General features: G+C 40.5%; 1 protein-coding gene across 2 annotated transcripts in view; it reads left to right on the plus strand.

Moving 5' to 3' along the window:
- LOC126457810 (lysosomal acid glucosylceramidase-like) overlaps positions 1 to 14,935 on the plus strand; it is a 394,424-nt gene that overhangs the window by 311,833 nt on the left and 67,656 nt on the right. The window contains exon 5 of one of the 2 annotated variants that reach the window (XM_050094423.1): positions 331 to 491. The exons of the other annotated variant lie outside the window; for it this stretch is intronic. Within the exon in view, the coding sequence (XP_049950380.1) occupies positions 331 to 491 (161 nt within the window). The remainder of the gene's footprint in view (positions 1 to 330; positions 492 to 14,935) is intronic. 2 annotated transcript variants of the gene reach the window in all.

The following is a 14,935-nucleotide window of genomic DNA, read 5'->3' on the forward strand; positions in this document are numbered from 1 at the left end:
CCTGATGTAGAAGATCCCCAGTTTGTAACCACTCAGCTTAATTTTCGTTGAAAGAAAAAAGTGGTGGACAATGGGGCACACGTTCGTGGAGAATATTTAACATGAAGGTCGTTCGTCTGTCTTGATTTCTTTGAGAAAATGCTGCTGTTCCTGTTGTCGTATTGTCAACCACAAATCTCACAAGTGAGCAGATGTACTTCGACGTCAGTGTTAGGATGCGGTTAATAGAACTGACGTGACGTGTGGTCACGACGATTTGCTTCTGGGCTAAAAATAAACTGTCGGACACAGTAATGTAGTAGTAGTAGCAGCAGTGATTTCTGTTCGCAGATTCCGCTGCTGCTCTGGGCGCAGAGCCTCAGCGAAGAGAGGCTGAAGATACACGCGGCGCCCTGGACGGCGCCGCACTGGATGAAGGCCTCCAATGGGACGACCGGCATCACCTGGCTACAGCCCAGATACTACCAGGCCTGGGCCAACTACTTCGTCAAGTAAGATCCAGCAAGATACATCAGTGCATTCACTGCAGCCGAACAGCAGTAACCAAAGTGTGCGCTTTGATTAAACTGTCGAGACATTCTGTTATGTTCATCTCCTGACACAGAAATCTCACTAGGCTGTGGCTGATTATCAACGGATAATACTTTGTGATTAGTTGAAGAAAGGATGGAAGATTAAGTGTAACGTCGCGTCGACGACGAGGTCATTAGAGACGAAGCACAAGCTCGTATCGCGTCAAGGAGGGGGAGGCATATCGGCCGTGTCATTTCGAAGGAATCATCCCGACATTTACCTGCTGGATTTAGGAAAATCATAAAAAACTAGATAAAAAGCGATTCTGAACCATCGCCCTCCCAATTGCGACTCCAATGTTTGATGAGTCAGGTTTTCTGCATAATACGATGGATATAGGTCTACGGGACTGGTGGGAAACATTGACGGGCGATTATTGATGGAATAATACAAGACAATGGCACCAGACAATTATCTGGGGACTGGTTCGAAAATATTCTCCGCCTCTAATCCAGGCATGAACATTTTAGCTAGCAATCCATCTGTGGACATCATATTCTTGTCACTCTGTTTGAGTGAGAATACGGTAACAGTGCCCTAAACTCAATACAAGATAATCATTTATATTTCAAAGTACTTTGTTGAAAATTATTCAGTTTCATCTTGGCGAGATGGTACTGCAACTCTCTATAGCTACTATTTAAGAAAACGGTAGTAGGTTGCAGAACGAAACAACGCATCTCGTCTGAATAGGGCATCGTCAGGTTATGATAAAAAATCTGAAATTTTCTGTCAAAAATCACCCCTCAAGAATTCATACCGCCTAAAATGTACTAGAAGGCAACCTCATGGAGGCGACGACAGCCATAGCAGAGCAGAACAGGACCTCGATTTAATAAGTTCACTATCTTTACCAGCGACTCTCAGCCTATGAGATTTGCTAAAAATTGAAGTTACAACGGCAATTATGTCTGTTAGCAAGGAGATGGTATTGATATCATCTAGCTTGGTTGGATGCTATACCTAAGGCCGTTGCTGAGCATGTTCAGCTGTTTTTCATTGAAAACTATATCCATAAATTTGACAACACGCTCGACATAGGGAAAGTGGGCCTTGGTTCTCTTATCCCAGTGACATGTAGCATGACAATAAATTTTCCGAAGATTATTTAGTTTACGCTCTTATGAACTAGTAATCAATTGGGCACTACCGGGGTGTGACTATTTCACGCTGGGCTCCACCATTTCCAAAAGACTTCACTTCTACGGTCGATATGTCGATGACATAGTAATTGTCTTTCCAATTGTCTTTGACGGTAAAGGATCGGATATTATGCTTCTGGTCCAAGAGTTTAACAGTCTTCATAGCTGAATGGTCTTTATGCAAGAGGGAATGAATAGCCATGGTATTCTCAACTTCCTCGATTGGCAGCTTTGATTCACTAGTGAGTTTTCAAATTCGACATTTATCGCAAGCCATCCACAAGCGACACATTTATACGTGCTTCGTCGTGTCGTCCCTGTAACTACGTGCTACTTTAGATCAGGCATCCAGCATATCACAGAAATTTCGCCTGGAGCTGAATCTATTACGAAGGAAGTGGAAAACTTGAAATATGTCGCTTTCTGTAATGGCTACGGCCCCTCTACCGTTGACATGTGATACAAGGAAAAAGCGTCGCCAGACGACCGAGGAACCAATCTCAGTCCCCCACCTCAAAATTGCAAGTTTGCTAAACTTCCATTTTTATATAATGTATCCTACGCCATAGCTAAACTCTTTCTTGGTCAAAATATAAGAATAGTGAATACCACGTCCAATAAAATCTAACATCAATACATTCGCAATGAGCGTCCACTGGAAGATAAATGTGTTGCCTCTGTCGTATATAAGCTCGAGTACTGTGAACGTCAAGCAGCTGATATTGGCCAGACGGGAGGGCTTTTAAAATTACGTTCAGGAACATTTACTCACTAAGAAGGGGCAGCTTAAGCATAATTTCGACTTCGCTGAGCACCTTAAATCCAGTGGCTACCAGCCTCCTACGCTCGGAAACCTAAGGGTTTTGCACTACGCTCCAAAACGTAAGAGGCTAAATCTGGTTGAAAAAACTGAAATTGTCAAACGTCACACGCTAAGAACGATATGTTTCCTCAGTGATCAGTTATCAAGCAAGAATCAGATTTTCTATGATTTCATGTTTCCCATCTTAAACAATTTATTAGTTTTTAGTTTTTTATTACCGGGGCCTTGGTCGCTTGTCATTTAAATGTAGCTATATTTTGTCTTTTTCGTGTTGTTACCGTTTAGCCATATATTTGTAATCTAAACTTTATTTCATTGATCTACGTATTTTATTTCGTTATTCTTTTACACTGCTTTTGAGAGTAAGGGTTCTCTATGCTTCTGTGCATAGCTTTCGATCTGGCATGTCCTGCATTGTGTGTATTCCCATATCATCTAATATGTTTCATTCATTCCTTAATTTATCTATTACTATTTGATTTTACGCTGTTATCACACTGTACACCCGACGGCAGATCCGCTTGGCGCTGTCATTACCATAGCCCAAAATTTGGCATCTGCTCCTGTCATTCCTATGTACGCGCTATGTGAATATGGAGGGGTCTCTAGGGCCGCTGTAGTGTACGGAAGTTTACAGTTCGCGCGAGGTCCTGTTCTGCTCTGCTATGCCTGTCGTCGCCTCCATGAGGCTGCCTTGTAGTACGTTTTGCACGGTACCATGCCTTCTGGACGGGTGCTTTTTGGCAGATAATTTCTGATTTTTTAAAAGAATCTAATCATAACTTATCTGGGCGTAGCGTCGTTCTTAAGCTAATAAAGAACATTCTGCAACCTTTGTTGTTTCTTAAATAGTAGATTGTTGACTCAAATTCTCTGGACAGTAGGTCAATTGCTCATACGTGGGACTATCATAATCTTCATATTCGCCGCTTGATTCTCTGCTACATACTTTTCAACAGCTCTGTCTACAGCAAGGCTTCAGAAAACCAAGGAAACATGTTGACACATGGCTAGGTCACTTTCTAACCTCATCTATTTATCGACGACATTTCAAAAATTAAAATTTAGATCTGTCCAGTAGTGTTAATGGTGTGTGTTATGCAGAGCTACAGTCCGTCCTTGGTAGCTGAGTGGTCAGCGCGACGAAATGTCATACTTAATTGCCCGGGTTCGACTCCCGGCTGGGTCGGAGGTTTTCTCCGTTCAAGGACTGGGTGTTGTGTTGTCCTTATCATCATCATTTCATCCCCATCGACACGGAAGCCGCCGAAGTGGCGTCAACTTGAAAGACTTGCACCAGGCGAACGGTGTACCCGACGGGAGGCCCTCGCCGCACGGCATTTCCATTTTCCATTCAGAGTTGCATATGACAAAACAGGGAGATGTGACGACTCAGCCCAAACTGTTAAAAAGAGTGCTGTTTGAAAGGAAATAAATTACTTATCTTATTCCCCTTGTGTTGTCTTCTCAAAGCTTTTTTAACTTGGCTCAGATGGAGTGTATTTTGCAGCTTTACCACGAGGAACCCTGTTTTTTGTCATTCGTGCATAAATTTTAGTAATAAGACATGATTCGTGCATAAAGTTTAGTAATAAGACATTGAAGATCCTTGTTGGTCGACATTATTTATGAAATTTATTGATTTTACACAACTTACAACATCGAATAATAAAGCACTTCGAATTTGCACGTAACAGAACAGAATACACAATTACACTATTGAGCATAGCATTACAGAATATAGCATCGCTAGAACCGGGTTAACACGCCTTATCGCATTACAGAAGAATATTAGCACGCGTGTTAACTTAACTAGACATACCGTAATAGCTTAACTCCAGAAAAAAGCCCGAAGGAATCAGTCAGGCCCTTTTCGAAGAGATCAAACCACAGTACTCCGGAAGCGACTTAAGAAACTGATGGGAAGTCAAAGTTAAAATGAGCAGTCAGGAAATTTATCCCCACAGCTCCTGAATTCTATTTCAAGTGAGCTGTTGGACATATTTGTGTAAAATTAAATGTATTGTTTGGTGTACTATCATCGACAAAAGTTAGAGGGCTTAGAAACACGCATAAGCTAAATTACAGCAGAATTAAACTATGATACAAGCACAGAAATCTCGAACAAGTTTTAACGACGCCATCTGTCTTGAACAAAATGTCATTCTTTATAATATCATATTATTTGGTTGAAAGAAAGGATCAAGAAAACTATCTCACATTTTCACATTTCATGTTATTGTAAGGAATCATATGGTTTCGGAGACTAAAGTTCAGAAAGCATTAGATACAAGATTACATTAAAACATACTGAAAAAGATATGCAATGTGAGATATGTGAGCGAAGCTAACTTGAGAATTACTAGCAGCGGATATTGCAGATGTTGTGATAAGCTGATAAACTCTGTTGATCTATACGTTATTTAGGAGTCTGTACCCATGGTCTAGGAGTAGAACCTTTCACTACTAACCAAAACGTCCAGAATACCGGGTTCCAACATAGCCACTGCTTGAATTTTGAATAAAAAGTCATCAGAAATGCTGGCCGAAGGCTTCCGGCATAAGAAGTCAACCTCGTCCTTCCAACGGCCTTGCGGAGGAGCGGACAAAAGTTCAAGGCACCCTCTTACCCTAGGGGTAGGAAAATGCCCCTGAAAGAAGGACGGATCAGCAATGATCATCAGGATGAGGATGCAGAAGGCAATGGAAACCACTGCATTAATGGCACATAAAATGTATCCATGGGACATATATCCTGTAATATTATTTTTTTAAGTTGCATGGCGATCTCTCCATTGGCATAAGATTCCGGACTAGTTCCTCATTCAGGTCTCCGTGAGTGGACAGCCAGTGAGGAGGTAACCTTGAGGAAAACATTAGATAACCAACGAAAGTGTACCTTCTATGCGTCAGGGTATGGAATGTCATAGGGTACAGCGTGGTAGGGAAACTAGAAAATCTGAAGTGGGAAATGCTAAGGCTCAGTCTACATACAGTAGTTCTTAGTGAAGCGAAACGGAAAGAATACAAGTTTTCTGGTCAGACAAGCATAGGGTAATATAAACAGCAGCAGAAAATGGTATAAAAGGAGTAGGATTCATTGTGAATAGGAAAGAAAGGAAGAGAGCCAGTTACTGTGAATAGTTCAATAGTTATTGTGAACAGTTCAGAGGTAGGGTTGTTCGCGTCAGAACAGACAGCAAACCAACACCGGCAACAGTAGTCGGGTATACATCCGTCGTCGCAAGGAGAAGATGAAGAGGAGATAGAGAAAGTGTATGAGTTTATTGAACGGGTAATTCAGTACGTAAAGGAAGATGAAAATCTATTAGTCGTGAAGGATTAGAATGTGGTTACGGGAGAATATGGGCTTGGTAATAGGAACAAGGGAGGAGAAAGACAGTAATAACAAGTGCTCTTTTCAATAATCACAAGAGCAGGAAGTATATTTGAAAAAGGCAGGGAAATATGGTAGCTTCCAGCTAGATTATGTCATGGCAGGGCAGTGATTCCGAAATCAGATACTAGATTGTAAGGCGTACACAAGAGCACGTATAGACTAAGATCACAAGTTAAAAACGATGAAAAATAGGCTGAAATTTAAGAGGATAGTCAGGAAAAGACAATGCGCAAATAAGTGGGATAAGGAAATATTAAGGACTGAAGACATATGCTTGAAGTTCTTTGAGGCTGTAATTAATAGCTGAGTAGGCAGCGCAGTTGAAGAGTATTGATATCTCTGAAACGGCAGTCACGGAAGTTGGGCAGAAAAAGGTAGGTACAAGGAAAATAACTGCAAAGATACCATGCGTAAAAGAATAAATACATCAGTTGATGGGTGAAAGAAGGAAGTACAAAATCGTTAAGCGAAAGTCAAGAATACGGAAATGCATGTCGGTTAGGAACGAAACAAATAGGGAATGCAAGGAAGCCAAAGCGAAGTGGCTACATAAAAAATGAGAAGAAATTGAAAAAGAAATTATTGTCAGAACGCTTGACTCTGCGTACAGAACGGTCAAAAAAACTTTAGGTGAAACTGACATCAAGGCCGGTAACATTAAGAGTGCAACGAGAATTAGATGCTTAATGAGGAGGAGAGAGCGGATAGGCGGAATGAGTACCTTAAAGGTCTGTATGAGGGTGAAGACGTGTTTGACGAAATTTTAGAAGAAAAAACAGGATTCGGCAAGGAAGAAGGGGATCTATTATTAGAACCAGAATTTCAAAGAGCTTTGGAAGACTTAAGATCAAATGAGGCGAAAGGGCTAGATAAAATTACATCGGAATTTATAAAATCAATGTGGGAAGTGGTAAAAAAACAACTACTCACGCTAGGTGTGGAATGTTTGAGACTGGCGATATACCACCAGACTTTCGGAAAAACATCATACACACAATTCCGAAGATAACAAGACCCAACAAGTTCGAGAATTATCCTACAATCAGCTTATTCACCTAAGTTGCTGATGAGAATGATACACAGAAGAAAGGAAATGAAAATTGAGGACCTGTTAACTAATGATCAGTTTCACTTTAGGAAAAGTGAAATCACCAGTGAGGCAGTTACAACTTTGCCGTTAGTAATGGAAGCACAAGGAAGGAAAGAAGGAATATGGGGTTCAACGTGAGAGAAGTAATGGAGGTAGTTCATACAGAAAAATACGTTTTTAAGGAGTTTACATGATCGTAAAATTATTTCAAGCAGTGGTGCTAGAGGATTAGCACTGAAAGAACAAATGTAGAACATAATAACATGATATTAAGAATAGTAACGTGTTTGACGCATTACTATTCTTAATATCATGTTATTATGTTCTACATTTGTTCTTTCAGTGCTAATCCTCTAGCACCATAACATAATAACATGATATTAAGAATAGTAACGTGTTTGACCCCCCATGAACCATGGACCTTGCCGTTGGTGGGGAGGCTTGCGTGCCTCAGCGATACAGATAGCCGTATCGTAGGTGCAACCACAACGGAGGGGTATCTGTTGAGAGGCCAAACAAACGTGTGGTTCCTGAAGAGGGGCAGCAGCCTTTTCAGTAGTTGCAAGGGCAACAGTCTGGATGATTGACTGATCTGGCCTTGTAACAATAACCAAAACGGCCTTGCTGTGCTGGTACTGCGAACGGCTGAAAGCAAGGGGAAACTACAGCCGTAATTTTTCCCGAGGGCATGCAGCTTTACTGTATGATTACATGATGATGGCGTCCTCTTGGGTAAAATATTCCGGAGGTAAAATAGTCCCCCATTCGGATCTCCGGGCAGGGACTACTCAAGAGGATGTCGTTACCAGGAGAAAGAAAACTAGCGTTCTACGGATCGGAGCGTGGAATGTCAGATCCCTTAATCGGGCAGGTAGGTTAGAAAATTTAAAAAGGGAAATGGATAGGTTGAAGTTAGATATAGTGGGAATTAGTGAAGTTCGGTGGCAGGAGGAACAAGACTTCTGGTCAGGTGACTACAGGGTTATAAACACAAAATCAAATAGGGGTAATGCAGGAGTAGGTTTAATAATGAATAGGAAAATAGGAATGCGGGTAAGCTACTACAAACAGCATAGTGAACGCATTATTGTGGCCAAGATAGATACGAAGCCCACACCTACTACAGTAGTACAAGTTTATATGCCAACTAGCTCTGCAGATGACGAAGAAATTGAAGAAATGTATGATGAAATAAAAGAAATTATTCAGATTGTGAAGGGAGACGAAAATTTAATAGTCATGGGTGACTGGAATTCGAGTGTAGGAAAAGGGAGAGAAGGAAACATAGTAGGTGAATATGGATTGGGGGACAGAAATGAAAGAGGAAGCCGCCTTGTAGAATTTTGCACAGAGCATAAGATAATCATAACTAACACTTGCTTTAAGAATCATGAAAGAAGGTTGTATACATGGAAGAACCCTGGAGATACTAAAAGGTATCAGATAGATTATATAATGGTAAGACAGAGATTTAGGAACCAGGTTTTAAATTGTAAGACATTTCCAGGGGCAGATGTGGACTCTGACCACAATCTATTGGTTATGACCTGTAGATTAAAACTGAAGAAACTGCAAAAAGGTGGGAATTTAAGGAGATGGGACCTGGATAAACTAAAAGAACCAGAGGTTGTACAGAGATTCAGGGAGAGCATAAGGGAGCAACTGACAGGAATGGGGGAAATAAATACAGTAGAAGAAGAATGGGTAGCTTTGAGGGATGAAGTAGTGAAGGCAGCAGAGGATCAAGTAGGTAAAAAGACGAGGGCTAGTAGAAATCCTTGGGTAACAGAAGAAATATTGAATTTAATTGATGAAAGGAGAAAATATAAAAATGCAGTAAGTGAAACAGGCAAAAAGGAATACAAGCGTCTCAAAAATGAGATCAACAGGAAGTGCAAAATGGCTAAGCAGGGATGGCTAGAGGACAAATGTAAGGATGTAGAGGCCTCTCTCACTAGGGGTAAGATAGATACCGCCTACAGGAAAATTAAAGAGACCTTTGGAGATAAGAGAACGACTTGTATGAATATCAAGAGCTCAAATGGAAACCCAGTTCTAAGCAAAGAAGGGAAAGCAGAAAGGTGGAAGGAGTATATAGAGGGTCTACACAAGGGCGATGTACTTGAGGACAATATTATGGAAATGGAAGAGGATGTAGATGAAGATGAAATGGGAGATATGATACTGCGTGAAGAGTTTGACGGAGCACTGAAAGACCTGAGTCGAAACAAGGCCCCCGGAGTAGACAATATTCCATTGGAACTACTGACGGCCGTGGGAGAGCCAGTCCTGACAAAACTCTACCATCTGGTGAGCAAGATGTATGAAACAGGCGAAATACCCTCAGACTTCAAGAAGAATATAATAATTCCAGTCCCAAAGAAAGCAGGTGTTGACAGATGTGAAAATTACCGAACTATCAGCTTAGTAAGTCACAGCTGCAAAATACTAACACGAATTCTTTACAGACGAATGGAAAAACTAGTAGAAGCCAACCTCGGGGAAGATCAGTTTGGATTCCGTAGAAACACGGGAACACGTGAGGCAATACTGACCTTACGACTTATTTTAGAAGAAAGATTAAGAAAAGGCAAACCTACGTTTCTAGCATTTGTAGACTTAGAGAAAGCTTTTGACAATGTTGACTGGAATACTCTCTTTCAAATTCTAAAGGTGGCAGGGGTAAAATACAGGGAGTGAAAGGCTATTTACAATTTGTACAGAAACCAGATGGCAGTTATAAGAGTCGAGGGACATGAAAGGGAAGCAGTGGTTGGGAAGGGAGTAAGACAGGGTTGTAGCCTCTCCCCGATGTTGTTCAATCTGTATATTGAGCAAGCAGTAAAGGAAACAAAAGAAAAATTCGGAGTAGGTATTAAAATTCATGGAGAAGAAATAAAAACTTTGAGGTTCGCTGATGACACTGTAATTCTGTCAGAGACAGCAAAGGACTTGGAAGAGCAGTTGAATGGAATGGACAGTGTCTTGAAAGGAGGATATAAGATGAACATCAACAAAAGCAAAACAAGGATAATGGAATGTAGTCTAATTAAGTCGGGTGATGCTGAGGGAATTAGATTAGGAAATGAGGCACTTAAAGTAGTAAAGGAGTTTTGCTATTTGGGGAGCAAAATAACTGATGATGGTCGAAGTAGAGAGGATATAAAATGTAGGCTGGCAATGGCAAGGAAAGCGTTTCTGAAGAAGAGAAATTTGTTAACATCCAGTATTGATTTAAGTGTCAGGAAGTCATTTCTGAAAGTATTCGTATGGAGTGTAGCCATGTATGGAAGTGAAACATGGACAATAAATAGTTTGGACAAGAAGAGAATAGAAGCTTTCGAAATGTGGTGGTACAGAAGAATGCTGAAGATTAGATGGGTAGATCACATAACTAATGAGGAAGTATTGAATAGGATTGGGGAGAAGAGAAGTTTGTGGCACAACTTGACCAGAAGAAGGGATCGGTTGGTAGGACATGTTCTGAGGCATCAGGGGATCACCAATTTAGTATTGGAGGGCAGCGTGGAGGGTAAAAATCGCAGAGGGAGACCAAGAGATGAATACACTAAGCAGATTCAGAAGGATGTAGGTTGCAGTAGGTACTGGGAGATGAAAAAGCTTGCACAGGATAGAGTAGCATGGAGAGCTGCATCAAACCAGTCTCAGGACTGAAGACCACAACAACAACAACAACGTGTTTGACGTCACAACCAGCAGAGAAGTTATAAATAGGGGCCCCAGAACATTGTCCGAGGTAGATTGCGTCGGGTGTTGGCTGAGGAAGGGGCTGTAGCTGATAGCAGTTCCATCTCAGTGACGTAATAAGATTTTTAATCGCTCATCTTATGTTGACAAAGTTAGTTTATGAACAGTCACGTAGGCAGTCATCTGATTTGGTCTTTTGAAGCTATACGTTTGATTGTGCAATATCTACAGACTTAGACGTTGCTAGCGTAGATAACGAAGCCAATGTCGAGTCGTTACGTCATCTCTCTTCTTGCTGACGATGAGTAGGATGATGCTTATCTCACGTAGAAAATTTCCTCGTTGATGTATTAAAGCATCGGTGATGACGTTCTGGTCACCACTTGCGGCTCTGTTTGTCGTCGTCGTTATTCGATCGTACACTCTCTCTCTCTCATTCACTGTCCACCTACCTCAGAACGGCTTCCTTACGACGTTCCTCACTCTGTAGTAGTAGATACTAACTAGACTGTGTAAAGAAGTGTTGATGAAACCACGGCTTAATACCTACCACACAGAGGCCGTGTGACTCGAGTTGCGAATCAGTTCCTGTAAGTTCAATTTAACAAATTTCGGGTGGAGGGTAAATGTAGTTGACCTGCAGTAAGCCTTCTGAAATTTTAGTAAACTGCTTTTAATTGTTAAGGAAGCACATAAATTTGCTATAAAGTGAGAATTTACTATTTTTAACTGCTCTACTATTCCCTTCTCACAGTCTTTAAAAAATATTCTCACACGAAAAAAACAGCCAGAATATCTACCAGTCCGACCCGATTAATGCTCGATCTGACAGCTACTGACCCACTACAACAGCGAGTTCAACATTCAGTCGAATCAGTGGTCTTCAATGTCTGACGTGCTGGCCTAAATGTTCCATAAAATACCTTGAATATGCCACGTGGAGTTTCGCTAAGACCGAAATATCACACGCTCATAACTTTTCAATAAATGAACTCACAAACCTGAAACTTTCCTCAAAATGTTCGTAAATCAACCCTCCTTAGTTACGACTAGTTCTAAACGCAATGAACTCAATAGTTCTTCATTTTACATGCAATTTTCACAGTGACATCTAACATGGTCTTAAACGTACGGCAGCCAGCGAGCGAGTATCCTGATGCCACCCCACTCTGTACCTATCTAACAGCTTCATTCTGATTGGCTGATGGGTCTGATTGACCAATCAGAATGGTCCTTCTAGATCATTCTCGGGGCAAAAGTTGCCTGAGCCAATCACTACTCAGAACATCATTGACGTTATTATGATGCCAATTTCTAATATAATATTTAATAAAATAGACTAAAATACAATATAATATTTAAATCAATTTAGAGACTTATTCCACTTCCGACTTCTATTCTGGCTGCTCTCTTACAAAAGCAAGCACACTTCGACATATGTCATCAGCATCGTGGTTACATCACATTTTCCCATGATTCAATTTCATAAGTTTTTACATAAAATAGTATTAAGTTTTTTTCGTATGAGCCACAGACACTCTCATTCATTCCAATGTATATACACAACAAAATAATAAGCAGATAATAATTTTGAGTGATTTTTACACTACGAAATTGCAGCTTAATTCAGTTAAGTGATTTTATATATTGAGAATTCTGGTATGACTTTAGATGATAATAAAAGACAAACTGCTAATGTTACTTACTGAGTTTTGAAACCTAAGCGACGGTTCTTTGGCATTTGAGTGATTTTCTCAATCTCCGGAACTATAAGAGATAAAAGTCTGAAAATTTTACAGGATCCTTTACTTAATAACAAAAGGTTGTATATCAAGTTTTAGAAAAATCCGATGATAATTACTATAGTATATTTAGATTCGTATGGGGTATGAATTTACGTTCCTACTAGATGTTACTTGAAACCGTGAGTCACAGCGAAGACACAATCCTGCAGCCACCATGATACGCGGCTGCGTGCTATACTGCAATAAATGTTATTCGGTAATAACTTGCTACGTTAGACACTGTTTCTGTCAATATTTTTATCGTGTTGGAGAATATCATGTGTCTTGTAAACAATCAGATTCGTAACTATCCTGGCGTTTCCTTTTCCAAGTCTCGTGTGGCAGCAGCAATATTATTGTGATGTCATATGTGAGGCGCTAATGAGTTAAATTTAACTGTTTCTGGTCGGTCGCAATTAGCATCTATCGTTTACGCCCCTAGTATTCTGGTGTGTGCTGACTGTATCACTGCAATTTTATTGCTAGTAATGTAGGGCCTACTCAGAACCAATCGCAGGACATAGGATCTTTACAATATAGTGTGTTTTACCAGGTAGCGTGTTATTAATTTAACAGTCTACGAAAATCTTCTTAAGTTGTGTTGTGTTCACGCAAAGTGTAATGATGTCACTGGTTGGAGGGCAGGGTAAGAACGACTGCCGACAGGTTAGGGCAGCTAGGGTTAACAGGGTGTGCGAATGCACTACGACCACACAGAGCCAAAAGGTAGGTCTCTGTTATATAGTGATCTCAAACCACTCGTGTTCCTCCTCTTATCGTTGCTGGCAGTTCTGTCTAACGCACGTTTCAGGCATGCTTCCGAGCATATTTTTCCTATGTGTTCGAAGCGATGTACTAGTCGGCATGCATGTGACAGCATGCATTACCAATTTGTTCCAAAACACCGCGCATAGAAACAGGATTTTCCGGTGCTCATACCTTGGTTTCTATTGGTGATAAAAAGGCAGGACCATTTTTATACCCAACAGAAGGAGCGTCTTAGTATCACTATCCTACAGTATTTGGTCAAATTATGTATATTACACACTTCCTCCTGCTTGTGGAAATAGAAAAAATAGGTTAGTTCTTTTTTCATTTGACGTGGTCTACGGTGGGCCAGATGGGACTTATGGAGACACCATTAGATCGTGTGCGGTTCCTCTAAAAACCCAAGAGAAAGAGTTTTTTAGCTACATTTTCGCCGTCGTCAGCGGTCCAAAATACAGCTGAGGATTCCAAGACGGCTATGCATAGGAAATGGCTCAGTCAATAAAATTCTTCTGGGTTTGAGGCCACACTATCATCTGCTCAGATTTATGGGATATATTCCAAAGATCCAGATCTCGAACAATCTAGTAAATTTTTTTGCTATCTTATCCGTTCCCAAGATACAGAGTTTCAAGGTTACCCTACTTCTACACGTAATGTAAAGTATGACGCGAAATCATAATAATAAGTAACCGCAGAAAATTGCTCAGATTTTAACGGTATGTTCTCTAGGCATTTATCTAGAAGAGCCATCAGTCCGTTTTCGAAAATCTTTAACCGTGGAACATGCCAAACACTTGTTATTTAAGTACCAAAACCTATCCGCGGATTAAGAGACGACTCTGCACAGCGGGATGTCTGTAATTTTTACGAGGTATTCTTATTATCCTGATCTTGACCAACCGTTCAAATTTTTTTCATATCTTTTACCGTTTCCGAGATAAGGAACTTCAAAGTTACCGCGCTTGTACAGGTAAAATAGGCACGTAAAATTCAATGTGAGGCGTAAACGTAGTTTATAAATTGACGTAGTATAGAGAAATATGCTGTAAAATACCTCCTTTATCATCAGTTATTAATTTTTCCACAAGAAAAAGCCAGTCTGAGGTGTGAAATTAGTTTTGCTTTATTTCTATTTCACATGAGAAAACTATTTAAATTTTATAGACCAATACATGTTTATCATATGAGTTACATGGCTTGCTATATTAGCGAAAAGAAGGAAACCAATGGTAGAAAGCACCTATCGAAGCACAAGAGTATGAATATGTTCCTGACTGAAAATTAGGATACCAGCTGCCTCATTTTACCTTCATCACCTTTAAAAATAATGAAAAAGAAGGAATAGACACGTGAACATATTCACGGTTTTTTTGTGCTGTGCTGAGAGAGAAGACAGTACCAGTGGCAAAGAGACGGAAAAGCAATAAATACTGTAAGATAGTAGACAGTGGTTGTGTTATAGAAAGAGCGAAGGAAAAATGAAATGATCGTATGGCATTGTTGGCGGGGAGGCCCCATTGGGGGCGAGTCCGGCCGCCGTATTGCAAGTCCTTCTTAGTTGATGCCACTTCAGCGACTTGCGAGTCAATGATGATGAAGGACACCCAACACCCAGTCATCTCGAGGCAGAGAAAATCCCTTATA

This window comes from Schistocerca serialis, chromosome 2, assembly GCF_023864345.2.
Source record: "Schistocerca serialis cubense isolate TAMUIC-IGC-003099 chromosome 2, iqSchSeri2.2, whole genome shotgun sequence".
Classification (NCBI taxonomy): Eukaryota; Metazoa; Arthropoda; class Insecta; order Orthoptera; family Acrididae; genus Schistocerca; species Schistocerca serialis.